Below are 26,387 nucleotides of genomic sequence, written 5' to 3'. Positions count from 1 at the left end.
TTGAATAGAGTACTTGGAAGTAGTAAACAGCAGAAGGTTCCAAACAATAGTAGGTTAAAATAAATTAGATGCTGTCAAAAGGCTGTTCTTTCACCTAACATTTGTTATCACTCTGCACTCCCCCAGACCCCCAACCCAATTCTATGCAACCATTAAAGGAGTGAACACAGAGAATATTTGGCTCTCCATGTAGGAATGATTAAAGTATTCTGTGGGATGACTTACATTTGTAGTGAGTCACAATTGGTTCTTTCAGTACTTTCAGATAAATTCAAGGATGACAGTAGAAGGACATTAGGATTACATTAGATAAACTGGTGAATTAATTCAGAATACCTCTTTCAAGTCATAAGCAATATAACACATCTGATTCCCCCTGATGCCGTGTTTCCCTTTGGCAATGACTTTCTTCATCCTGAAGAGATTATGCACAAGATTATGCTGTACAAAAATGACTGCAGTCACAGACAGTCACCTGGCCCCTCCAAACCTTGTTTTCTCATGGAATTTTGTTGAGGATTAAGTGACATCATCTACATGAACCCGTCACATAGAGCCTGATGCAGAGGACACCCTAAATGTAGGTTCATGCTTCTTATTAGTTGTGCTACTCAAATTGGACTTTAAGAAAAATGTCTGTAGCTGACATTTCAGATATTCCTTGAAAATGTGAGAATCACCAAGTCAAATTATTCTTTAGGCTCTCTCTAATGACATATTCAAATACGGTGCTATGGGGATGCCGCTGCTTGAACATGGTGCCTTAATTCCTTTCCCCGTGTTCACTGAGAACTCAGTGTGAACTCAAGTGGGTGGTATCTTCTTGGGTCTCCTCTGAATCTGATCTTGTCCCTGAAGTCCTAATAATGTCACTACCACAGACTCTGGCCCAGACTCTCTGTATACCCCTGTCAAAACATGCAAAATCCCTTCCCTCTTTTTGTGAGACCCTCTGCCCCCAAACTTGAGTTCTGGTTAAGGAAATACTCACAGATCTATGAATTAGCAGAAAGAGGTTTATACTCCAACTTTCATAGGATTTACTTTAACTTCACTAGCAATCATAGTTTACACAACCCAACCATTCACTCTGGTTACTTCTCTCTCCTCCTGGGCGTTTGTGGTACTGGTTGTTGGCTACTGAAAACTGCTTAATAAAACTCAAACATCTAGCAAAACTGTTTCTGTTAGAAATTTTCTGCCTTTTCCTTCCTGCTTCTCTCCACCATAAAATTCCTGAATCTTTGTTTTTGGAAAGGATCCTGCTTTTCCTACAAAGTTCTGCCATGGTCTCTGCTCTCTGACTAAAGAATAAACTTCTAAATCCAGTTCTTTGCATTTCAGTGAAGTGAAACAGAGATTCAATATGCTTTACTGATACTGATGAGATTCCTAAGGCTTAGAATTTTGGTTTTCCAGGCCCCTTTATGATTAGATCCATATAGGTACGTAATAAGCCAGATAAAATACAGAAGTCAAGTGAAGTTTGAATTTCAGATAAGCAAAGAATACATGTGTAGGATATGTATGTCCCAAGTATTGCATGGGAAAAACTTATGCTAAAAGTTATTGTTTATATGAATTAAAACTCAACTGGGCATTTTTATTTGCCAGCTGGACTGACTATCTTGGCTTGAAATAAAGGGAGCTATTTAGTTACCTTAACCACTTCACTCTGCTCTTAATGTTGCATTTTAAAAAATATCTTTTAATTCTTATCAAAGAAGTGTTGTTTTTTTGGTTTAAAAATAGATGGTATTTTGCTTAAAAGGTCGCCAAAAATTAAGTTGATTAGACATTTGCAGTCCAGATGTTTTTCACTTTGCTGATAAATGCTTTCTTGAAGGTCAGTGGAACTGAATTTTACAACTGAAATCTTATACTCTGAAATATGATTTGTTATATTGCTTATATAGCAAGGAAACAATTTCTTGTTCTGTAATGATGGTATGAAATTTTATATAGACTTTTTACAGTGAGTCTCACACATTTGGAAAACTATTGTCTGAATCTTGCAGCACATTTTAGCTGATATTAGGTTGTTTTATAAAAATTGGAAAATAATATGATTTATCCTCTAACGATTGCATGAAGCTTTAATTGTGTAGTAAATTGCTAGACTTGAAATGTCTAGCTTTACACTGAACAGAAACAACCCCTTTAAACACAGTGGGTCGGTCAGTTTTTCTCCCTCATTTGATTTGTGTTAAAGAGTCTGAATGTATACACTATTTATACAGAAATGGGCTTGAATAACCTGAGTATTTATGGAAGAACATATTAAAAGTAAACCATGCAGATTTAAGAATATCTATTCTTTGATAAATATCTTAAATAAAAAACATTTAAGAATATCTTATTCTTTGAGTAATCGGTGTGCATGAGGTGTAGGTCTGTTTCTAGTTTTTCTTTATGAACTTAGATTATCTTAACTGTTTAATATGTAATAAGTATAAATTCTGACAGATGTGGTAAGAAAAATTCCAGATTTTGTGGAGGTTCAGAGGAGAGGGAACTTAAACTAACCCTGGTGTAGGGCTTCTCTAACTGGAGATTGGATATAGAGAATATTCCTAGTGAAGAGGCCACTAGCATCATCCCTTAAGAAGGAAATGGGAAAGTGAGTACACTCCTTAAGCTTGTTTGGGCACATATCTCTTGTAATCCTCTTTGGCCTCTTTAAATATTTGGGTTTCAAATGTGAAATTCCAAATAAGCAGTCAACTTTGTACAATGTCACTCTTGTATTTTTCTTAAATTAACATTTCCCTTTGCACCCTTTTAGGGAGAAGCAGGTCCTACAGGGGCGCGAGGCCCTGAAGGTCCTCAGGGGCAGAGAGGTGAAACTGGGCCCCCAGGTCCAGTTGGCTCTCCAGGTCTTCCTGTAAGTTTGTGGCGTATCTAAGAACCAGCCCAGAAAGCTGGACATTTCTTGTAACATCAGAACAAATTCAACCTATTTTTTTTTTTATTGATACAGAACATTTATACATATTTAGGGGGATACCTGTAATGTTTTGTTATATGCCTAAGATGTGTAATAATCAAGTCAGGGTATTTAAGATATCCATCCCATTGAGCATATATCACTTCTATGTGTTGGGAACATTTTCAGTCCTCTTTTTCTAGCTATTTTGAAATATAAAATTTAATATATTCTCTGAATTCTGAATGAGTGCTTACAACTGTGAAAAAATGGATTTCCCTTGTCAACTCTGTAAATTTTACCTATTTTATGTAAAAGAGAATTAGTCAAAAAAGTAATTTTTATGATATAATGGTGGTTGATGTTTAAAAAATGCTTCTACTTCCTTTTTGAAGATGGCTGGACGTCTGTATACTACCACATTTGTATCTAGATATTGCTTCATATTTCATTATATACTTTTAATGTACGTTTTAGGGTGCAATAGGAACTGATGGTACTCCTGGTGCCAAAGGCCCAACGGTGAGTAATGCATTTATGCCATGTGAAGCTCAAATGGACATGATTCTTTAGACATGGGCCCCAGACTGTTACCTGTGTCTCTACTTATCACATCACTCTTGCTGTTTAATAGGGCTCTCCGGGTACCTCTGGTCCTCCTGGCTCGGCAGGGCCTCCTGGATCTCCAGGACCTCAGGGTAGCACTGGTCCTCAGGGAATTCGAGGCCAACCGGTAATGACCTTTGAAAGAACTGTCATCCTTTAGTGTTATCTAACTAAGAGCACCAAGAGTAGTAACATGTAATGTGATGCAATGAAACATAAATAACATGACTTATGCAAATGAGGGAAGATGGGAATCTTTGTGAAAGCCAAATGTTGTGGTACAATGTAGATGTTTAAATTCTAAGTGGGAACATTATTGCAGTATGTTAAATTTTAGTGTTCTTTTATTTAAAATAATAAGGTTATAACTTTATGGTTCACCTCATAGACTTTTATGAGTACTTGAATAAGAAATATTATAAAAATATTATGCAAGCCAGTGTGAGGAAGTATGGAGCTTCAATAGGAATTTATAATGACAATTTGGCTAAAAATTGGTTCAGCAACTATTTCTTGAGTTATTCTTAAAGAGTGATTCAAATATATTAATCAGACTGAATGTCAGATTGAATGTTTTAATATTTTACAGAAATTATTTATTAGAAAAATATTTTGATGAACCCATAATAAAGCAACTGAAAAGTTGTGCTTAATAGCTTTTAGCTTGATGTAAAAAAATAAATATTTAAACAAATATTTTCAATTCTGTTCCAAGTAATGTGGTCATGCTGATAAATTCTCTTTAAGTGCTGGTGACAGATTTATTAAAACATAAATGTTGCTAGTGTCACATTTGATTTTACCAAGTTCTGAATTTTGCAATCCGGTTCTTACAACCTAAATTACAGTTGGTATTTAAAGATACACCTACAGAAAAACCCTCGAACACTCCAAGAGTGAAATGCCCTATTTGAAGTTGCTAAATTCTCAATAAATATAGCATAAATATAAAATTATTTTGATTCTGGGTAAACAGTTTCACATCCTAAAATACAGCCTAAATATATTTATCTATAGAAGTTATTGATAGTTCCAATTTTAATTTTCAAATTTGAATAATAACTCAATAATTCTATTTATTCTTTTTTTTTTTTTTTTTTTTTTTTTGAGACAGAGTCTCACTCTGTTGCCCAGGCTAGAGTGCAATGACCGGATCTCAGCTCACTGCAAGCTCCGCCTCCCAGGTTTACGTCATTCTCCTGCCTCAGCCTCCCGAGTAGCTGGGACCACAGGCGTCCACCACCTCGCCCGGCTAGTTTTTTGTATTTTTTAGTAGAGACGGGGTTTCACCATGTTAGCCAGGATGATCTCGATCTCCTGACCTCGTGATCTGCCCGTCTCGGCCTCCCAAAGTCCTGGGATTATAGGCTTGAGCCACCGCGCCCGGCCAATAATTCTATTTATTCTACTACACATGGTAAAAAACATAATTTAAAAAATAAATATCTTAAAGACCACTATAAATTAAATGGCTACCAAATTATACTGAATTTTATAAAAATTTACACATATTAACATATTCACATACATTCATTTAAAAATGGTTATATTATACTACTGATGCAAAGTAGACTCAACTGGAGAGAATTTTTAAAACCCATTTACTGTAACTAATTTGAGCAGATTGGACTAGCTAAATGTCCTGGTTCTTACAAATATCAATGTATTTTTTTCAGGGTGATCCAGGAGTTCCAGGTTTCAAAGGAGAAGCTGGCCCAAAAGGGGAACCAGTAAGGTTTCATTGTTTTAATGATAAGAAGAATATAGTATTGTCTAGAAGTGTACAGCTCAAAATGCTCAAGAGTTTAAAATAATAATGAGAATTATAATAGCTTGAGATGAAAATATCTCATCATTCCATATACTTTAAAATTTGTGACTGACTTTGTTAAAGGAGACTTCCAACTATAATTCACTGGTTGAATGAGTCTTTCTGGTAACTATCCTTCTGTTTTTAACAGGGGCCACATGGTATTCAGGGCCCGATAGGCCCACCCGGTGAAGAAGGCAAAAGAGGTCCTAGAGGTGACCCAGGAACAGTTGGTCCTCCAGGGCCAGTGGGAGAAAGGGTAAATTTGAATAATACAACACATTCTTATAGTTGTGAGGGAATTATTTGAGTAAGTCTAAGAATAGTAAGGAAAACTAGAGGAGTTCAGAAAAATGCTTGCAGGTTCCTTGCACAGTTCAGTACAGTTATGTGCAAATAGAAAGAGCCAACTGATGGCCGGGCGCAGTGGCTCACGCCTGTAATCCCAGCACTTTGGGAGGCTGGGGTAGGCAGATCACGAGGTCAGGAGATCAAGACCATCCTGGCTAAGACGGTGAAACCCCATCTTTACTAAAAACACAAAAAATGAGCCGAGCATGGTGGCGGGTGCCTGTAGACCCAGCTACTCGGGAGGCTGAGGCAGGAGAATAGCGTGAACCCAGGGGGCAGAGCTTGCAGTGAGCCAAGATTGCGCCACTGCACTCCAGCCTGGGCGACAGAGCAAGACTCCGTCTCAAAAAAAAAAAAAAAAAGAGACAACTGACTAATCATTATTCATTTATTCAACTAATATTGGTTATATCACTACTCTATGCCAATTTGAGCCATCTGTGCTTGGAATTGTATCAGTGAACAAGAAGGCTATGGTCCTAGTCCTCATGTGGAGACTAGTAAATAGTTGTTTATTTTAATGCAGAGGTAAACAATAAACAAGTCAACAGGTAAATAAAAATGTATGTACACACTTTAAAAAGTGCCATACACACACCAAATAAAGGTGTGACATGTTGGAGAGTAACTACACATGTATGTCAGTGTTGTAATGTTAGATTCGGTGGTTAGGAAACAGGATCCTCTGAGAAGATAGCATTTTAGCTGAGACCTGAAGATGACTTTAAGCCAGTAGAAAACTTGGAAGAAAGAACATTCTTAGCAGAGGAAAAAGCAAATGCAAAGCTAGAAGGGCAGAAAGGACCTGGTGATTTTAAAGACCAGAAGAGGTAGCTGTGACTGGAGCATAGTGAGACAGGTCTGAAAAGAAGAACAATAATCTCACATTTATCTAGAGCTTTGGAGAATGCAAAGGATTTCACAAAAATCTCATTAATGAAAGTTATTGTTGACATTTTAATTGCTATAGATGGTACCTTTGCCTCTCATCTCTAGCTATGCTTTCTCTGTTTAATTTTACAATGAATCATTAGAACATTTCCTTCCTTCCTTCTTTTTTTTTTTTTTTTTTTTTTCTGACAGAGTCTTGCTCTGTTGCCCAGGCTGGAGTGCAGTGGCACCATCTTGGCTCACTGCAACCTCTGCCTCCCAGGTTCAAGAAATTCTTGTGCCTCAGCCTCTTGAGTAGCTGGGATACAGGTACCTGCCACTATACCCAGCTAATTTTTGTATTTTTAGTAGAGACAGGTTTTCACCATGTTGGCCAGGCTGGTCTTGAACTCCTGACCTCAGGTGATCTGCCTGCCTTGGCCTCCCAAAGTGCAGAATATTTCTTGATTTGAAGAATTATTTGGCTCAGTACTTATATATTCTTGAAAATTTTAAATTTTTTCCATTGAGTCAGATTTTTCTCATGCATATCTATAGCCATGTTGGCTTGATCATGGCTCCTAAAACTTTATAGTAGTAAAAATAAAAATCATCTATTCATTACATATGCAAAAATATCAATGGCAATTAAGAATCACATTTTGGTCATTTGTAGGGTGCTCCTGGCAATCGTGGTTTTCCAGGCTCTGATGGTTTACCTGGGCCAAAGGTGAGGTTGCCCTGTCAACGTTGATACTTACATGGGGGGTGCTCCAGAAGATGCCATTTTTCAGCACGGTGATCTAGCTATGACCTGCATGGGCTCAGATCCAGAAAGGAGATGGATACAGATATCAGGCCTAACCCCAATTCTCTCTTGTGTAATTCCTGTATTAAGAGGCATAGGGGAGAAGGATGCTAGTTGGAGGAATGTGGTGACAAAATTTTGCATGTTATATTAGTTTCTTGATTTGGATGTTATATTAGTGCCTTGATTTGTAAAACAGTAATTTTACTTCGGCTTGCTTTTGTTTTTCTATACTCTTTTTCTTCATGCATCTGCTTTGCCTCGGTACAGGGTGCTCAAGGAGAACGGGGTCCTGTAGGTTCTTCAGGACCCAAAGGAAGCCAGGGGGATCCAGGACGTCCAGGCGAACCTGGGCTTCCAGGTGCTCGGGTAAGAATGTAGCAAGCGTTTGCTACATCAGTGGCGAGAAGTGCTCCTGAGCATGCATTGAAAGGGTTTTTGTTTGTTTGTTTTTAAATTTAGTTTGTTTTTACAGTTTAGAACATTTCTTTGTTTTTATGGTTTTGATCCAATTCTTTATTTTAAAAAATACTGATTTGTTATTTTTATCATATATCAAAAACACAGTAACTTCTAGTCTCTCTTTCTCAAAGGAGTATGTATCAATAGCTTTATCACTTGGCATGAGAAAAAAATCCTGTTTGTCAACTTTTATAACTTTACTTGTTAGCAAGTAAAGAATTTATAAATATTTGTAAATATACTTTTATAGCAATATAGCAAGTAAAGTAATTTTGGCAGAGAAATTCTGACAAATTTTATTTTAACAATACATCACTTAAAAATTTACTTGATTTACAGAACTGTCATTCTATTCAGTTGACAAAAAAACAACACTAGTTTTACTCTTAAGAATCTTTACTTCAGCTGCAGGTCAGCAACAAACTGACAGTTGCTTTTTTATTTTCAGGGTTTGACAGGAAATCCTGGTGTTCAAGGTCCTGAAGGAAAACTTGGGCCTTTGGTAAGTAATTTAAACAGAAGTCCACAACCACTAATATTTTTCAATAGACATGCAACTTAAATGATATTTATTTGAGGTTAATGCTTTTGATTATGTGGATGCTGGTCATATTGACATACTTAAAACACCTTCTGGAAGCATATTCTTCGAATCTGTTTCCAAGTTGACAAAAATGTAGATTAAATTTTACTAAGATAAATGTTTGAGATTGAAATTGCTTCCCTACCTGACATCAGTGAAAAAGTTAAAATGATATAGTTTTTAATACTGGTGAAATTTGTCTATTAGCAATATTCTCATTTTTGATATTCTTTTAATTTTATTTAAGAGATAAGTAGTATGAATTTTGACAATTTGTATATTCTAAGATCTTCCCTTATCCTGCAATGCGAAATACAAGTCCTGAATTTTCATTACCACAAACCAGAGTAAATGAAAGAAGAAAGATTTCCCCTATTAATATGATTGTCAGGAGACATGATGAGGAAGCTTATGTCTAGAATAAGAATAAAATATCTCTTCTAGTTACTTAAAATACTTCAGTGTTTTTTAAAAAAACCCATTCAACTGTCCTGATCCTTTAACATGAAAATTCAAGATAATTTAAAATTTATATAACATCATAGTAAGCAAATGCAAGTGACACTTTGGATGATGGGATATTTAGAAAAACTTACATGAAACTTACATGACTCCTGTCAATTCCATAGGGTGCTCCAGGGGAAGATGGCCGTCCAGGTCCTCCAGGCTCCATAGGAATCAGAGGGCAGCCTGGGAGCATGGGTCTTCCAGGCCCCAAAGGTAGCAGTGTGAGTACAGTGTATAATATGTTTGCCACCTCATCATGATCCTCATTTGGAGGAGGTATGTTTTTGACAAATTGATGGAATTTTACAAAAGTTTCATTTATTCTTCAGGGTGACCCTGGGAAACCTGGAGAAGCAGGAAATGCTGGAGTTCCTGGGCAGAGGGTAAATATACATTTTCTGCTAAAGAAAAATAATATAAGGACAATTTAAATTCTCATGGACTCACCTCACAAATATCTGTGTGTGATACTAGGGAGCTCCTGGAAAAGATGGTGAAGTTGGTCCTTCTGGTCCCGTGGGCCCACCGGTATGTGATTGTGTGTGTGTGTGTGTGTGTGTGTGTGAGAGAGAGAGAGAGAGAGAGAATGTAAACACATTGCATTTTTCAATGATGTTTATTCAAGACTTATGCATAAGTTTCAGGGAAAGTGAGTAAGAATGTATGGGAATGAAGAATTTCTGTTATACCTTCTCTTTTGATTTCTGTGATATAGTGTCTTCTGCCTTTTTAAATATAATGATTAATCTTTTCTCTTTTCTTTTTTTTTCTTTTTTTTTGAGATGGAGACTGACTCTGTCCCCAGGCTGCAGTGCAGTGGTGCAATCTCGACTCACTGCAAGCTCCGCCTCCCGGGTTCAAGTCATTCTCCTGCCTCAGCCTCCCTAGTAGCTGGGACTACAGGTGCCTGCCACCACACATGGCTAATTTTTTGTATTTTTAGTAGAGATGGGGTTTCACTGTGTTTTCCAGGATGGTCTCGATTTCTTGACCTCGTTGTCCACCCACCTCGGCCTCCCAAAATGTTGGGATTACAGGCGTGAGCCACTGCACCTGGCCATGATTAATCTTCTTGCTTTAAACTTCTTTAAAAGTCTGACTGCAAAGGTTTTTATATGTCACAGTCAAAGAGTATATCAACTGAGGAAAATAGTGTGTAACAAATATTTTATAAAATATTTTATTTAAAACATTTAAATACTTAATTATCTACCTTCTCTCAATAATGCATCTCATAAAAATTTATTTAAGGCCAGGCATGGTGGCTCATGCCTGTAATCCCAGCACTTTGCGAGGCCAAGGTGGGTGGATTACCTGAGGCCAGGAGTTCCGGACCAGCCTGGCCAACATGGTGAAACCCCATCTCTACTAAAAATACAAAAATTAGCCAGGCATGGTGGCATGTGCCTGTAATCCTAGCTACTCAGGAGGCTGAGGTGGGAGAATCACTTGAACATGGGAAGCGGAGGTTGCAGTGAACTGAGATCACAACATTGCACTCCAGCCTGGGCGGCAGAGCAAGACTCCGTCTCAAAAAAAAAAACCAAAAAAAAAATTAAGGTATTTTTTAGGTGGTAAAAGGAATAATACTTATTCTTTGAGGTCTATTTTCATTTTAGGAATTTAAAATGAAGTGTTTATCAGAAGTATTTTGGCATATTTATTTGTTTTGGGGTGGGGCAGTTTAAATATCTTTCTAAAATGTTAGCTTTGCTTTCTTTAGTCATTCTGGTTTTGAAGTCTTGATAAATAATTCTTAAAACATTCAGAAATAAACTATAATAAAAATATTTTGTTTTTAGATTAGATATACAAAAGTAATGGATTTTCCTATATTCAATCCAATTTTCCCATAAGTTTACAATTGGCTCCAGACATTTAAGTTTGGGTCAAAAAATAAATACATATTATCAGTCACTTCACTGGCTTTAGAAGATATTTTCTCACCTCCAGAGACTTCAAACAATACCATTTGCTTACTGTTAATACTAGTTTATTACCTGGCTAAAGAGAAGAACATGTGATTGGAAGAAATACAAAGAAATATCAGTACTTCTAGTGGTTCATATAGAGAGGAAGCAGACAAAGATCTGGCTATATTCACATTTTTTTTTTCTCCTTCACAACTTAGGGTCTAGCTGGTGAAAGAGGAGAACAAGGACCTCCGGGCCCCACAGGTTTTCAGGTATGCACTAATTTGGTTTTCCATTTCATCTTCCATTAACTAAAATGCTATTTTTAAAAAGAAAAAAAAATATGGTCAGAAGATTTGAAATTCTACAATTTTCAAAAAGTCATCCCTCCTTTAGGAGATAGGATAGACATTTGGATAAATCAAACATTTTTGTTCAGAGTAAAGGAATGGACTTCTAAAAAAACTAATCAAACCTGCAAATTATGAACAAAACAAATAAAAAAAAACAAAAAAGTAATAAAAAGATATCAGGAATAAAATGTTCCTGTTATCTCAACAAAGTTTATTCAGCCATTTTAAGGCTGATCTAATTTTATTGGCACAGTGACTAGAATTTTTTATTGAACAAATTTTCATAATTTATCTACATATATCAGTACATACATTATTTAATAGGAGGATGATCATAATTTGTAAAAAAAACTTTCTGGACTGACTTTAAATAATATTCTTGCAGTCTAAAATGTTGTTCACAGAGCCATAAAAACTCTACAGATATGAAAACCTCCTGTTACATTATCTCTTTATTTGCCAAGTGTTGTACTGATGAAAATACAATCCTGTAAATTAACTAGCTGTTTATTTTGTTGGTAGTTTGTTTTTAATGCTTCTGAACAATATTTTTTGCTTAAAATGTCTGAACAACATATTTTCCTTGAAAATATAGTCTTGGAGACTCCATGAATTGTAAAAGTTAAACTGTTAACACTGGTAGCCTATTGCACTTTCACAGATTGATTCACAATTTTATTTTCTTACTTTTGTTTTAGGGGCTTCCTGGTCCTCCAGGGCCTCCTGGAGAAGGTGGAAAGCCAGGTGATCAAGTAAGTGTTGGAATAATAATAATGGCAACACTATACATTGCTGGCTCAATTATCACTTTTTATGTGTGAGGCTCTGTTGTGCTTTCCTTTATATACATATCTCTGAGTTCTCAAAGCAGCCCTGTGTACTGGGTACTATCATTACCTCCATTTTATAGATGAGGAAAATGGGACATACAGATGTTAGATAGCTTTCCCAAAGTCACAAGATTAATAGATTTGAACCCAGGTCATCTGCTTCCCAAGATGTGTTCTTAACCACTTTATATAAACAATTATGAACAAATACTAACAATTTTATTCTGTCATTTTCCTGGCACATAGATTTATTTATTTTTCTATGAGTGATTCATTTGTTCATTTAACCATTTAATAAATATTTGCTGAGCACTCTGTGTGCTTGGCTCTACAAAGCACTGGCCTGAACCAGCTGAACAAAATGGATTTGGACCTTGCTGTCCTTACAGTAAAGTAGGATTCAGAGACTATAAGACAATTACAATAATAGCATGCTCTAAATGCTATGATAGGGGAGGTACTATGTTTATGGAAACAAAAAAGATGCACCTGAATAAGACTTGGGGGGTTTAGGAAAGGTTTTCCAGACAAAATAATATCTTGTATGAGATCTGAGGGATGAACGATGGTAAAGATGAAGGAGGGAAGATAGGAAAAACCTCCAGGAAATGAGACAAGCTTACAAATCAGAGTGGGTAATGTAATTTGGGGAAAATAGAAAGGGGACACTGTAGGGGTGAATCAGGGACCTGATTATGGAGGGTTTTAATTTGATTCTAATTTGTTCTTCATCAGTAGAGTAATGGGAAGCTAAGGAAGGGTTTTTAGGCCTGGCACAGTGACTCACACCTGTAATCCCAGGACTTTGGGAGACCGGAGCAGGTGAATCACTTGGCGTCAGGAGTTCAAGACCAGCCTGGTTAACTGTCTCTACTAAAAATACAAAAATTACCTGGGCATGGTGGCACATGCCTGTAATCCCAGCTACTTGGCAGGCTGAGGCAGGAGAATCACTTTAATCCAGGAGGTGGAGGGTGCGGTGAGCTGAGATCAAGCCATTGTACTCTAGCATGGGTGATAGAGTGAGACTCCGTCTCAAAACACAAAATAAAACAAAAAAAAAGAAGGGCTTTTAAGGAAGGAGTAATATGATCAGATTTGGCTTTTAGGGAGATCAGGCCACAATGAGGACAGTCCATTTCGGAGAATAAGATTGGGGACCTATTTGATAAAGTTATCATCTTCATCAAAGAAAGAAATTTCAAACTGACAAGCTTTCTTTTGTGTAAGAACAAACTGAAACTTTTAATGTAGACATGACTGCACTAGTTTGAAACCACAATACTAGTAGAGTGCTTTGTCCATATTATAGGCTCAAGAAAGATTTACTAAATTGAGTAGAATTGAATTGGTTCTATTTAAAAGATAACTCTTTAGCCCTTTTTGTATAATTTTTCTTTATTTAAGCTTTTTCATCTTCTATTAGTTAAAAAAAAAAGACATTTAGATTTTATTGCCTCTAAAAAACTAACACTCTATCGTTGTGAAATAGTATTTTGCATATTCTCATTGCCAAAAATCAAACATTCAGGTATAATACAAAGTTTTTTGGAAAAATGTTTTCATCTAAAACATGTAATATTCCCTCATGTATAAAAATATACGTGCTTTTCTTTCTTTAAATTGTTGGCTTATGCAGCCTTCTAATGGCACATTAATAGAAAATAGGTGTATGACCTGGAAAGTTTTCTGATAAATGCCTAAACTCAAAGCTCTTGTTCCATTAAAAAAAAAAAAAATGTATTTATAGGGTGTTCCTGGAGATCCTGGAGCAGTTGGCCCATTAGGACCTAGAGTAAGTACTTTAATCTTCATGATTAATTTTGTTTCCCACTGGCTTCAGTTTTAAAAGGTATCTTTACAAATCTTAAACTGGGATTTATTTGAACTGTAAATTCTTTGACTGGATAAAAATCAATTTTGTGAGAAATATTTTGTGCTATGAAGCTAGCATATCCTTACTTGAAGTTTATTTCTTATCACTAAATTATAAAATTGAGACTTAGTAATGTCTCATTTCTAAATTTTTCACCAGTAGAAGCCATTTCTCAGAAACATTTTAAATTATTTTTAGATCAAGTGTTGAGATTATTTGACATCACAATTTTGTGCTAGGGAGAACGAGGAAATCCCGGGGAAAGAGGAGAACCTGGAATAACTGGACTCCCTGGTGAGAAGGGAATGGCTGGAGGACATGGTCCCGATGGCCCAAAAGTAAGTGTCATAGTGATCTCAGTGTTTTAAAAGGCTTTAAAATTACTGCTCAATAAACGCATGATGGTGCAAGAATGTATTTGTCTTGTTTTTGAAAGATAATTTGATTATATCATTTTCTTCTTCCACAAATATTTAATGAGCGCTTACTAGGCTTTTTCCTTGCAACTAAAATGTCAGCTAAAAAGAAGACTCTCTTCTGTGATGGGGATTGTGGTTTAGTGCACATGGTAATAGATTTCCATATACAAACACATTCCTAATGTTTATGTACATTTTATTAGTGGCTTCTATGAATAAGCAGAGGAAAGAAATAGAAAATTGCGTAATTTATTAGGAGGCTTTTCTGATAATATGCTCCATTTCCTTGTGTCAGGTTTCACAGTTCTGCTTACTACATATGTGAAAATATAGAACTTTTGAAATCTGAAAATACAATGCATCATAAGGCAGAAATGTGTGCCATTTAGTGACTGGTAGAAGATAATGTGGCCAACTTCAGTATAAACAATTGAAGTAGAATTTTTCATGATCATGTGACATGAGACCCCTTATTGTTTTCAGGATTTAGAGTGATTGATACGGTCTACTACAATTTAGACACTATATTAACCTGAAAACCAGGTTAATATCAAATATCAGTTTTATTAAAGAGAATGAAATATTTCTCAAATTGTAATGTCTTTCTTTCTTAGTATCTTCTATTATGTTGCCAACAGAAGGAAAAAAAGGCAACTCTATCTTTTTTATTTGAAATAGTGTTCAATTGCCTCTTAAGAGAAAAGTTAAAAATATAAACCAACAATCAAAAAAGAAAATCTGATTTTTTTACTTTCAAAAAAAATCAACTCACTCAGAGAAACTTTCTCAGATGAAAAATATAAGCACTAAGTTGAACTACCTGAAATTGCTGACAGCTATTTTTGACCCACTAAAAAGCAATTTCATCAGTTTAATCTTAATATATTGGTATGGTCACTTAATGTTGGTTCATTTTAGGGCAGTCCAGGTCCATCTGGGACCCCTGGAGATACAGGCCCACCAGGTCTTCAAGGTATGCCAGGAGAAAGAGGAATTGCAGGAACTCCAGGCCCCAAGGGTGACAGAGTAAGTACATTTTTTTTTTTTTTTTTTTAGTTCATTTATTCAGACTTTCTACTGAAAATGATTTCCTGAGGAGGCTTTTATTTCTACCATCCTGAGTCACTAGTCATTCATTTATTCATTCTTCTAATAAATATTTACTGAGAAAGCGCACAGTGTGAGGCACCATCCCAGGTTCAACTGGATACAACTAGGAAAATTACAAATAGCCTTCACTCTCATGAAACTTACACACAAGTGTGGGAAAGAGACAATTAAATGAATCAATTGTATTTTGTGTGTTTTTCCAGGGTGGCATAGGAGAAAAAGGTGCTGAAGGCACAGCTGGAAACGATGGTGCGAGAGTAAGTAAAAACATTCCTTTTCTAGCTGGGCTAGGAACCAACATTACAGTATCATAGGAGTTTGCCAGAACTTTCCAAAATAAAGTCAATCATGTTTCCTTGGTAGTCAGGAGTTGGAGAATAATGGCATGTGAGATCTGCTGTGATTCAACCATGGGTTATTCATTTTGCTTGCCCTGAATTTAATGAAACTTAAATAAAAACATATTTATTGTGCCTATGAGATAAGTGCCTTAAGGGGGTGGGGGCCCTCTTTATCTTTCTCTATCATCTTTTTATTTCATACACAAGGTTTATTTCTGTTAAAAAGCTAATCAAGTGAGCTGGCCAATACCTCGTTCCAGCATAGACAAGTAGAGCTTTGTGGAGTCACCCAAGTTATGATAAATGTTTCTCAGTATATTGGATGTTGGGGTGAGGAATTTACTGCACAGTGAATTATCATTAATGTTATCATTAATAAAGAGTTTGAATAAGCAGAATGTCAAGAAGGATGGTTGCCCTCAAAGCATTGTTTAATGTCATGTCAGAAATTGGCATTTAACAAGCATTAGGTCTTTGAAATTAGAATGCATTTACAATTCCAAGGACAGTCAGACTCAAAGGACAATATATTTTCAGACATAAATGATTTCTTCATGTAAGAGTGGCTAGTCACAATGGCTTAAACATCTATCATTTTTTGGAATAGTGCCTGATATTTGACTAATGGTTTCTGTTTCAGTATGACATGGTTTGCTGTTAGTTGTCACGTGTGCCCTGGCAATAGCAGTTGTAACATAATAAAAGAGAACTGCTATTTGGTTCTGCACATTGAGTCATTGTTAATACATTGGTTATAATAGCTTTAGATTAAGGAAATACAGTGAAATGTAGTAGAAAATTTTCATCTTAAGGGTAATTAGTCCTTTTTATGCAAATTTAATTAAGGATGCACCACTTTTTTAAACAAATTATGCACAAAAGATATACCTTCCCTTTTAGTTAAATCTAATATTTAATTTAATATTTCAAAAATGGTCAAGTAAATCTGGTATATTTTTAACATTTTATATATGAATGTCCTGGAATGCATAAGTAGTGCAGTACTATTTATAGGAATAATGCATTGGCAGTTTGTTTTAAGGGAAAATCCAAAATACATATCTATTCTGCCTATGAACTAACTTTGAAATTGCAATGTGATAGGATCAGGAAGTAAGCAATGACTGCTTTATTTTTAATGAGGACACTACATTGTTTTAGGAAAGAAGCAGAGCAAAGCACTTACTGTAATCTAATAGTAGGGACAAAATGAATAACATGTTTTCTCTGTATAAAATATCTATAAACATAAGTAATGAAGTGATATTTATATTTCATCAAATCCTTTAAAGAAGTATATTACATAAATTATTGGAATGATATCATTCCATTGTAGATCCAGAGACTATAAGAACACAGATTTCTTATGTTCTTGTCACAACTATAAAATTAAAGTCATTTTTGTTCCTTAAGTTTCTTCAGTTATACATACAGAAATTAAACGATGAAAGAATATTTGGGTTGCACATGAAGAGGCAATACACAGTTATAAAATAGAGAACTTGTTTTAGAGAGGACTCCAACATTCCCGCAGTTTCAAGATTGTGATTACGCCTCAAGAAGACTCAGGTTGTGTCCCCATGTGTTAGCTTTACTATCCTTTAAGTGTTAGCTCTCCTATGCCCATAAATTTCAAAGCAGCTGGGGTTTTGGGCTGTAAATTTTAGCCACTTTTCCTTTTCATCTCAAAAGAATGAAGAAAACTGGTTGGGCGCTGTTACTCACGCCTGTAATCCCAACACTTTGGGAGGCTGAGGCCGGCGGATCACGAGGTCAGGAGATCGAGACCATCCTGACTATGGTGAAACCCCGTCTCCACTAAAAATACAGAAAATTAGCTGGGCGTCCTGGCGGGCGCCTGTAGTCCCAGCTGCTCGGGAGGCTGAGGCAGGAGAATGGCCGGAAGCCGGGAGGCGGAGCTTGCAATGAGCCGAGATCGCGCCACTGCACTCCAGCTTGGGCGACAGAGCAAGACTCCGTCTCAAAAAAAAAAAAAAAAAAAAGAGAATGAGAAAAACTAAGCCAGGGATAGTGGCTTGTGCCTGTAGTCCCAGTTACTCTGGAGTCTGAAATGGGAGGATCTCTGGAGTCTGGGGCCAAGAGTTCAAAGATGCATGTGCTGTGATCACATCTGTGAATAGTTACTGCACTCCAGTCTGGGCAACATAGAGTGGAGATCCTGTGCCTAATAATAATAATAATAATAATAATAATAATAATAATAATAGAAAAAACCTAAAATGCCTTAACACAATTTCAATTTTAAAAAATAAAGTGATATTTTGCTATTATAATTTAAGAATATAATATATGCAAAAGAAGGAAAGCCTCTTTTCAATTTGTGGTCAAATGTCCAAATAGATATTAGCAAAGCTAATTATGCTAAGAAATAGAAATATTTTTGTAGTTTAGCATTAATTTAGTGCTAATGCCTGAAAACAGTTTTAGGTATGCATTAGTTAAGTTGCATGAAAGAGATTAAAACACTGTGGGGTGAAAATATGGTGGAAATAGTATTAAACTAGACAGAAAAATCTTGAAAATATATAGATTATATCTTTTATTATAGATAATGATTTACAAAAACAGCCAAATTATAACAAAATAGTCCTTTTTGTTTTGTGTATTTGCTTAAGCATGAAGATTTCTGTGCATTTTTTACCTCAATATGCCTATGTTCTGTTAATTGACAGGGTCTTCCAGGTCCTTTGGGCCCTCCAGGTCCTGCAGGTCCTACTGGAGAAAAGGTAAGTCACAAGTTGTTAGTTTGTACGCTCAAAATTCTGAGTCCTGAATAGGTGGCTCTTTCATAAATCTTTTCATTTTATAACATATGGTATCTGGGCAGGATCATTTCAGAGTTCTTTTCCGCTGTCTCCCCCTACACAGTGACCAATATCCTAAAATTATATTATATTTAGCCACTGTTTTGGACAGTAACCATCTAAAATCTGCTTTCTAGGGTGAACCTGGTCCTCGAGGTTTAGTTGGCCCTCCTGGCTCCCGGGGCAATCCTGTAAGTGACAGTACTTGGTGTTCTTTAGTGTGAGATTGAGCAATACAACAATTCATCATTTGTTCTGATATTTATATAAAATGATGCTTACTGGTTTTAGGTTATTTATAACTTCCTGGTTTTTAGCTTTTGCTTTTCTGATTAAACTTAAAAATTATCTGCTATACAATCTGTTAAATGTAGTTAGGCAGTTTGTTTACTAAATAATTTGGAGGCTCCTTTGAGACTTCTGACCTTGGGAATTTTGTTCTATGACCTATATCTTTATGTAATCCTTAAGGTCCTTCCTTAAGCAATATGTGTAATTTTTCTATATTTACATGTCTAACTATCAAATTTATATGATCATATTTTAAAATACTGTTCCTGTTTAGAATAATGTGTGAAAGCTACAGTAATCTTTGACTCCTTCTAGGGTTCTCGAGGTGAAAATGGCCCAACTGGAGCTGTTGGTTTTGCCGGACCCCAGGTATGATTTTCAAATATCCCTAATTTAAAAATAAACGCTTATCTTGTTATAAGTTTAATGATTATTGTCTTATGTTTTGAAGTCATATTAATTCTGGAAAGTTTACAGTTTTCTAGACAATATTCTCATTTTCAATACATTTTTTATAGATTGGCCAAAACTTGAGTTTGTGCTAGTTGAGCTTCTATAATTATTTGTTACAATAAAAATGCAGTGGGATAGCTTATTTTTTATACTGTCTTGAAAGATCTCATCAGAGTACTTTTTTTCCTTTACTATGCTTTAATACTGATTACAAAGCACTGTTTCACAATATATGATTAATTGATACATTAGTAATAATTACTCTAAAGTAATTTGTCTATTAGTCGTATAATCAATTGCTTGTTTGTATGATTTCCTATAGGGTCCTGATGGACAGCCTGGAGTAAAAGGTGAACCTGGAGAGCCAGGACAGAAGGGAGATGCTGGTTCTCCTGGACCACAAGGGTTAGCAGGATCCCCTGGCCCTCATGTAAGTTAACAAGAAAAAGGCATAACTTGAGTCAAGTGTCCCATGTTTGGAGTGTACATTCAGCCTCTTTTGCTTCACTACAGTGCTCTTGTGTTTGTTTCTATTTAGGGTCCTAATGGTGTTCCTGGACTAAAAGGTGGTCGAGGAACCCAAGGTCCGCCTGTAAGTTTCTTTGATGCTCTGCAAAGTATGCACAGCTAATTCTAGTTTTCTAGTGCTTCCTGGTCATGTAAAAGATAATTTCCATCTGAGGCTGAAATAGCAAATTATTACCTGTATCAACTGTACTATAGTGCAAAGGGCACTTAACTCAGATGGAGATTTGGGTTAAAATCAAGTTTGTAATCTTGGAGACCCAGGTGCCTCACCTGTAATGTAAGTAACATATTACCTATATAAAAGAGTAAATAAATAATGTGAAAGCACTTTATTTAATTCAATTATATAAAATATCAATGTGACTCTAGTACTACTTGCAGGGAAAAAGGAAAATAGTACCCTTCCTACCAGTTAATCTAGATTAATTCCCCAAAATATGGGATTCATACGAAGAAAAAAATTATTGCTTACAATGTGAAAGGCAATCTAAAGGCTTCAGTCTTCCTGTGAAAAAAATCTCAGGAAAATACATGTAACTAATTTATATTACCTTAGAAATTGCTTATATGATATTCTGGTTCTAGGGTGCTACAGGATTTCCTGGTTCTGCTGGCAGAGTTGGACCTCCAGGCCCTGCTGTAAGTCAACTTAGTGAGTCAAGTCACTGATAGTGAAATAATTACGCACACATGTATACATTTGAGTTATATTTATTATTTTATTTAATTTCTTAATGGTACGTTTTCTTATTTAACAACTCTTATTCCAGTAATACATACTGGCATTTCAGCAAAGCAAATCATCCTTAATAATATAGTATTTCTTGGAGGAGCTAATTTGCAAGTTCTTTTTAGCCCCATTGTTTTATTATTATTCCGTTTAAATACTGAATACTTATAGTATTGTGTGCTAATAATCATTCTCTTCAGTTAAGATGCAACTATGAAACTTTCTTTAATAAATGTCATTCATTATAAGATCAAATCATAAGAATAAATAATTATCACAGAATAAAGTATTATATATTCATCATTGGAGTGGAGGCTTAAATAAGTTTGAAAATTCAAGTGAGTTGCACCGCTCTTTAAAAAATTATTCAAAGGGAATTGACTGCAAATGATATTTAGTTTTCCCCCTGGGGAATGAATCTACAGATGTGTTTTGTTTTGTTTTGTTTTGTTTAAATCCTATTGAATAACTGATTATCTAACAGTCACAATGAACCTGTGAGGCTTGAACATCTGCATCTGAGGCAGACAATGTTATGTCAGTCACTGTTACTTGGCTTCCATTTTGCCCTCCTGGGTGTTTCTTTCTTTGTTATACTAGGGAGCTCCAGGACCTGCAGGGCCCCTAGGGGAACCCGGGAAGGAGGGGCCTCCAGGTCTTCGTGGGGACCCTGGCTCTCATGGGCGCGTGGGAGATCGAGGACCAGCTGGCCCCCCTGGTGGCCCAGGAGACAAAGGGGACCCAGGAGAAGATGGGCAACCTGTAAGTTTGGTATATTTGTTCCAGACCACCGTCAACTGAGATACTTAACAAAGAGAAACCCGTAATGATCAGTACCACAAAAATGCCTAAATATTGTGCTGGGCACATTCCTAAATTTTTAAAGTGCATTGTGCCCTATAGATTTTAATTTACAATTCTCTGATTTAGGAAAAATGTGTGTATATATATATAGATTTTAAAAATAACAGTAATGGATATGGTATCTAAAAACTAAACCAAAAAATTATTAGTTAAATGTTCATTATGTATGAATAACTTTAAAAATATATGTATATTATATTTTATATGCAAATCCCTTTAAATGTTGTGTTTAGATAACTATTTTTTCTTTATTGTTAAACTTTCTTTTTGTCTTTTTATAAAGAAGGAAAAGTATTTCTCTAAAGTTACCTCTTTTATTGAGTCAGTATTCACATTAATCTTCAGCTTCTTTCCAACTGATGAGCTGTTTTCACCTTTAAATAATGTTAGAGGTTCTGTGTGGATGACAATTTATAACTACTCATATGTAGTATGATTTTGAGAAACAGAGAACTTCTTTTTCATACTAAAAAACCCATAAAGCCGCACCCAACTTACTGTAAATTCCTTGGGTACAGTTTTACCCTGGATAGTTTCTGATTTTAGTTTGTTCTCAACATTAGGGTCCAGATGGCCCCCCTGGTCCAGCTGGAACGACCGGGCAGAGAGGAATTGTTGGCATGCCTGGGCAACGTGGGGAGAGAGGCATGCCCGGCCTACCAGGCCCAGCGGTGAGTAGCTGCTTCAGTCAATATTTTATCTCATATGTGCAATACAAATTGCTTAGAGAATTTATTTTATTTTATTTTTTTGCTTGATGAATAGATTTAAACAGTATCGTAGGGACATTAATTTTTGAGTATCTTAAAAATCTTAACTACCTTAAGTAGTTAAGAATTTAAAAACAAAAGTCTTTAAAAATATATATTTGTTTAACCCTGAGACTAGAAAAGTAGGCAAATAAGGATATGGATTTTTGGTGACCTTTAAATCCTTCTTCAAAGATTAAAAAGATCCCCTGGAGCTAGAGGAAGGGGATAATCTCCTGGTGAGTAGGTAGTGTCTTTTTAAGTAAACATGCTTAACAAAAACACCATATTTCACAGTAAACCATCAAAGGGAAGACATAGTTGCGCTAAAGTAATATTTGAGGTGAATGTGGAGGGAATGCTGAAGAAGGATCTGAAGGTAATCTCTGTTCCCTGGAGGGTACTTTAGGATTTTATATTCCCTGAAGTATGGATAAAACTTTGATTCAAAGTTAGCTTTGAAGAGACTACATTTTATTGCTTAAGATTACAGTGCTTGAAAAAAATTAATAACGTTTTCGTATGGAATATAGACTGAGAGATGTATGGGATCTTGGAACTGAGAGACATGTGGGTAGAAATATGAAACCAACAAAGTAGGAGCTAAGGGATGTCTTATTGTTATCAGAAGTGAACCAAAGCCGTGAAAGTAAGATCTCTCAAGAGTGAGATCAAAGTATCAGAATATAGAAATAAAATGAACAGACAAAGCGGAGTGGGGAAAAAGGATAAGAGTGATTCAAATTTCAGAAGGGCAGCCAGAATCAACTATGGTACACATGATTAGAACCCAAAATGTACACCTGTGCTGGTGGCAACGGATGGTTGGTTTTGGGTCCCTTAGATATGTCAAGAGGAGTCTCATAGGAGGTGGGCATGCCTCTAAGAAAGCATTATGATTACATGGGTGTTGTAAGATAATGCAAAATTATTGTTATAGAAGGAGCCCAGAGGCACCATTTTGAAAACTTAGCCTTTATGGGAACTAGCCTTCTTCAATTTCTTCACAAGTGTTTGACATTTATACTTCTATTTCAGGGAACACCAGGAAAAGTAGGACCAACTGGTGCAACAGGAGATAAAGGTCCACCTGGACCTGTGGGACCCCCGGGCTCCAATGGTCCTGTAGGGGAACCTGGACCAGAAGTGAGTACTACAGTGAAAATAACTCTTCTGTTGTTATCCGGTGTCATGGGAACAATTTTTTCATTTAGCAATTGATTTAGAATTTGATTGCGTATTTGACCTTACGAAAGTTTCTTAGTAATGTTATTTGATGTACTCTACTTCCCTAGAGAGTTGGCTAAGTGATGACATAAAGAAAAGGTAACAGGATCAGTGTCTTTGCACTGACCTTCATCCAGTCTGGAGCTAAGTATTTTAGTTCATTTAAGCTGTTGCCAAACTGTTTTGAAGGTAAAAAGACACATCCATTCATCTTTCCCCTTGTTATTATTTCATTTTGTAATGGCATATTTATCCAAATTGCCAAGTTTTTTGGTGATAGGATTAATATAGGTATTCCAGCTTGTGAAAAGGGCAAAGTTAGTAGAGATCATTTTACTTAAATATCACTATAAAGTAACGTAATGGATATTATGTTCCTTTAGGCACTTTTGGGAGGAAATCAGTGTTCGATAGGCAATTTGAGAAGTTAAAGGTTGGAATATCCTCTGTTCAGCGTTTTAAGTAGTGAATCATCAAACAGTTAATGTAACATTTTATTGAAAGAAAGAATCAATAGCTTTTGGAACAATTTTTGATCAAATAGTAAAGACATGTTTATGAAAAAAACACAGTAAAACAGAAAAGGAAGACTATATATTTCTTAGTTTAATATCATTGAAACACAGTTATTTTATTTCAAAACTTTAAGGATATTATTTGAATAATTTTAAGAAGCAAATGTAAGAAAAACCTTTCATTGGTAATACAAGCAAAACAAAGTGGCAAGAATGTAATTGCTGTCAATTTCAAAATATTTGTAGATTTTTCACTTTTCAAAAGAAGAAATATAAATGAAGATTATGGATTAAGTAAGAATGTGTTAATTTTACAGTATTTCAAAGTAATGAAAAAGAGGTAGAAACCTTTCTTCTGCTGACATTTGCATAAATGCTAATTTACAGTTTATAAAACAGAAGTGTAAAACATGATGTCATTTTTCTGACAATTGGAATGAGGATTTTTTTCATTACTCAGTTAAGTAGTTTTTCAAATCATTATTCTTTATAGGGTCCAGCTGGCAATGATGGTACCCCAGGACGGGATGGTGCCGTTGGAGAACGTGTAAGAGCCATTTCACTTATTATAAAATCTAAAGTCATGCAAATCTGAAATCTTTTTAATTTACACTAAAAACCATCATTTTTCCTGATAGTTCCAATGCACCTCTGATTTTTCTGAATAACAACTGTTTCTGTAAGGCCGTAATTTTTAAATATTGTAAATGAAATGATATTGAATGTGTAACAAATTAAGATGGTATTTTTTCAGAGCAGAAAGATAAAATTGATTCCATCTTTGGTTCAACATAAAGGCTTTGGATGAGGATATATATGAAGTGTTCCAAATTTTAAACTCATTAACAAAAGTATGAAAGCCAAAATAGTGCTGTGTAATGTCTAAATTTTTCCACTCACCATCTAAAGCGAATGCCCTATGAGAATATAAGCCATGTGGCTTTTTAAACACTGTATATTCCATGATGTGTTTTAAATTAGAATGTGCTGAACTGAACATGTCCTCAACTTTCTCTGAAGCCCCAGTCCCTCCTGGCAGTTGCACAATTGTCTCAGGCTGCTGAGATCAGTCACTGAAGGCAAAATCACTCCCCACTCCAAAGTCTGCTATGATGTAATTAAAGCTCATCATGTAGCAGAATGAGCTTTGGAGCCAGTCAGACTTGATTTGGAATATTGTTTCCCTAAGTAATTAGCTATGTAATCTTAAGCAGATTTTCTGAACCTCCGTTTTCAAATGCTTTAAATATAATTAATACATATGCCATTGGGCATTTGTATATTAAAAGACATGTTTAAAGACTCTAGTAGAGGATAGACACTCAACCTCATGTTGAAAAAAAGGGGAAGAAAGGATTTGGAGAAAGCTTGGCTAAAGTCCGCTCATCTACTGTAGTTCACAGACTGCAAATTCTCTTGGCATCTTGGGCTTTTTCCTTCGTCAATTTATATTATATAGTGCAACCATCTTCAAAGGTTTTGCTGAAATAATTATGAAAATCTATAAATCTCTATACTTATTTTAAGTTGCCATCACCTTTTTAAAATCACAAGTTTAAATAGTTGCAAAGGAGGTGATTCCTGGTAAACTGTAAATGTACAAGTGCTTTAAGTAATTTTTTTTTTTTTTTTGAGACAGAGTCTTGCTCTGTTGCCAGGCTGGAGTGCAGTGATGCTATCTTGGCTCACTGCAACCTCCACTTTCCGGGTTCAAGTGATTCTCCTGCCTCACCCTCCCCAGTAGCTGGGACTGCAGGTGCGTGCCACCACACCTGGCAAATTTTTGTATTTTTAGTAGAGACAGGGTTTCACCACGTTGGCCAGGATGGTCTCGATCTCTTGACCTCGTGATCTGCCTGCCTTGGCCTCCCAAAGTGCTGAGATTACAGGCGTGAGCCACTGTGCCCGGGCAAGTATTTTTTTTTTTCCAAAACCTTGAAGTTGCTAGTTTAGCTTATTCAATGTATTATGTGTCCGTTCTGTAACCTAATTGCCGAAGTTTATCTAGGTTGATAAATTTATCAATCAAATAAGACAATTTTTTTTTGTCAGAAAATATAGTCTGACTCCATTTTTCAAGTCAAATATTTATGTTTAGACATGTTCATATAACACTTATCTCACCTCTGACTTCTTAAGGAGACAAGTAATATTTGGAGCCTTGTCATAATTGTGTCATCTGGATAAAATAAAAAGGAGCCTCTTTATTTTCCAAGTCCTTAGTAGCTTTATACTCAAGTAAAGTGCATTCTGGAAAAGTCCCTTAGTTCAGTGCCTAGAGGTATTTATTCCTTGGGACATTGAATCATAATAAGATTGCAGATGGTATGATTTCTGCTTTTCTTTTGCAAAACGGGAGAAGGTGGATTATTTAGGGGAAGTAAGGAAGGATAATCAAAATTTAGTTTTCTGAAAGAATACACAGGAGAGGAAAATCTGG

General features: G+C 35.7%; 1 protein-coding gene across 1 annotated transcript in view; it reads left to right on the top strand.

Moving 5' to 3' along the window:
* The window catches only part of COL5A2 (collagen type V alpha 2 chain), a 148,507-nt gene that overhangs the window by 108,344 nt on the left and 13,776 nt on the right, over positions 1–26,387 (top strand). The window contains exons 19-45 of the mRNA XM_023212406.3: positions 2,786–2,884; positions 3,404–3,448; positions 3,561–3,659; positions 5,209–5,262; positions 5,494–5,601; positions 7,240–7,293; positions 7,642–7,740; positions 8,282–8,335; positions 9,046–9,144; positions 9,253–9,306; positions 9,398–9,451; positions 11,055–11,108; positions 11,888–11,941; positions 13,770–13,814; positions 14,135–14,233; positions 15,233–15,340; positions 15,628–15,681; positions 18,459–18,512; positions 18,728–18,781; positions 19,197–19,250; positions 19,657–19,764; positions 19,873–19,926; positions 20,448–20,501; positions 21,193–21,354; positions 22,020–22,127; positions 23,244–23,351; positions 24,441–24,494. Of these exons, the coding sequence (XP_023068174.1) occupies positions 2,786–2,884; positions 3,404–3,448; positions 3,561–3,659; positions 5,209–5,262; positions 5,494–5,601; positions 7,240–7,293; positions 7,642–7,740; positions 8,282–8,335; positions 9,046–9,144; positions 9,253–9,306; positions 9,398–9,451; positions 11,055–11,108; positions 11,888–11,941; positions 13,770–13,814; positions 14,135–14,233; positions 15,233–15,340; positions 15,628–15,681; positions 18,459–18,512; positions 18,728–18,781; positions 19,197–19,250; positions 19,657–19,764; positions 19,873–19,926; positions 20,448–20,501; positions 21,193–21,354; positions 22,020–22,127; positions 23,244–23,351; positions 24,441–24,494 (2,043 nt within the window). The remainder of the gene's footprint in view (positions 1–2,785; positions 2,885–3,403; positions 3,449–3,560; positions 3,660–5,208; positions 5,263–5,493; positions 5,602–7,239; positions 7,294–7,641; positions 7,741–8,281; positions 8,336–9,045; positions 9,145–9,252; positions 9,307–9,397; positions 9,452–11,054; positions 11,109–11,887; positions 11,942–13,769; positions 13,815–14,134; positions 14,234–15,232; positions 15,341–15,627; positions 15,682–18,458; positions 18,513–18,727; positions 18,782–19,196; positions 19,251–19,656; positions 19,765–19,872; positions 19,927–20,447; positions 20,502–21,192; positions 21,355–22,019; positions 22,128–23,243; positions 23,352–24,440; positions 24,495–26,387) is intronic.

Source organism: Piliocolobus tephrosceles, chromosome 11, assembly GCF_002776525.5.
Source record: "Piliocolobus tephrosceles isolate RC106 chromosome 11, ASM277652v3, whole genome shotgun sequence".
Classification (NCBI taxonomy): Eukaryota; Metazoa; Chordata; class Mammalia; order Primates; family Cercopithecidae; genus Piliocolobus; species Piliocolobus tephrosceles.
This window is presented reverse-complemented; position numbering and strand designations above follow the sequence as displayed.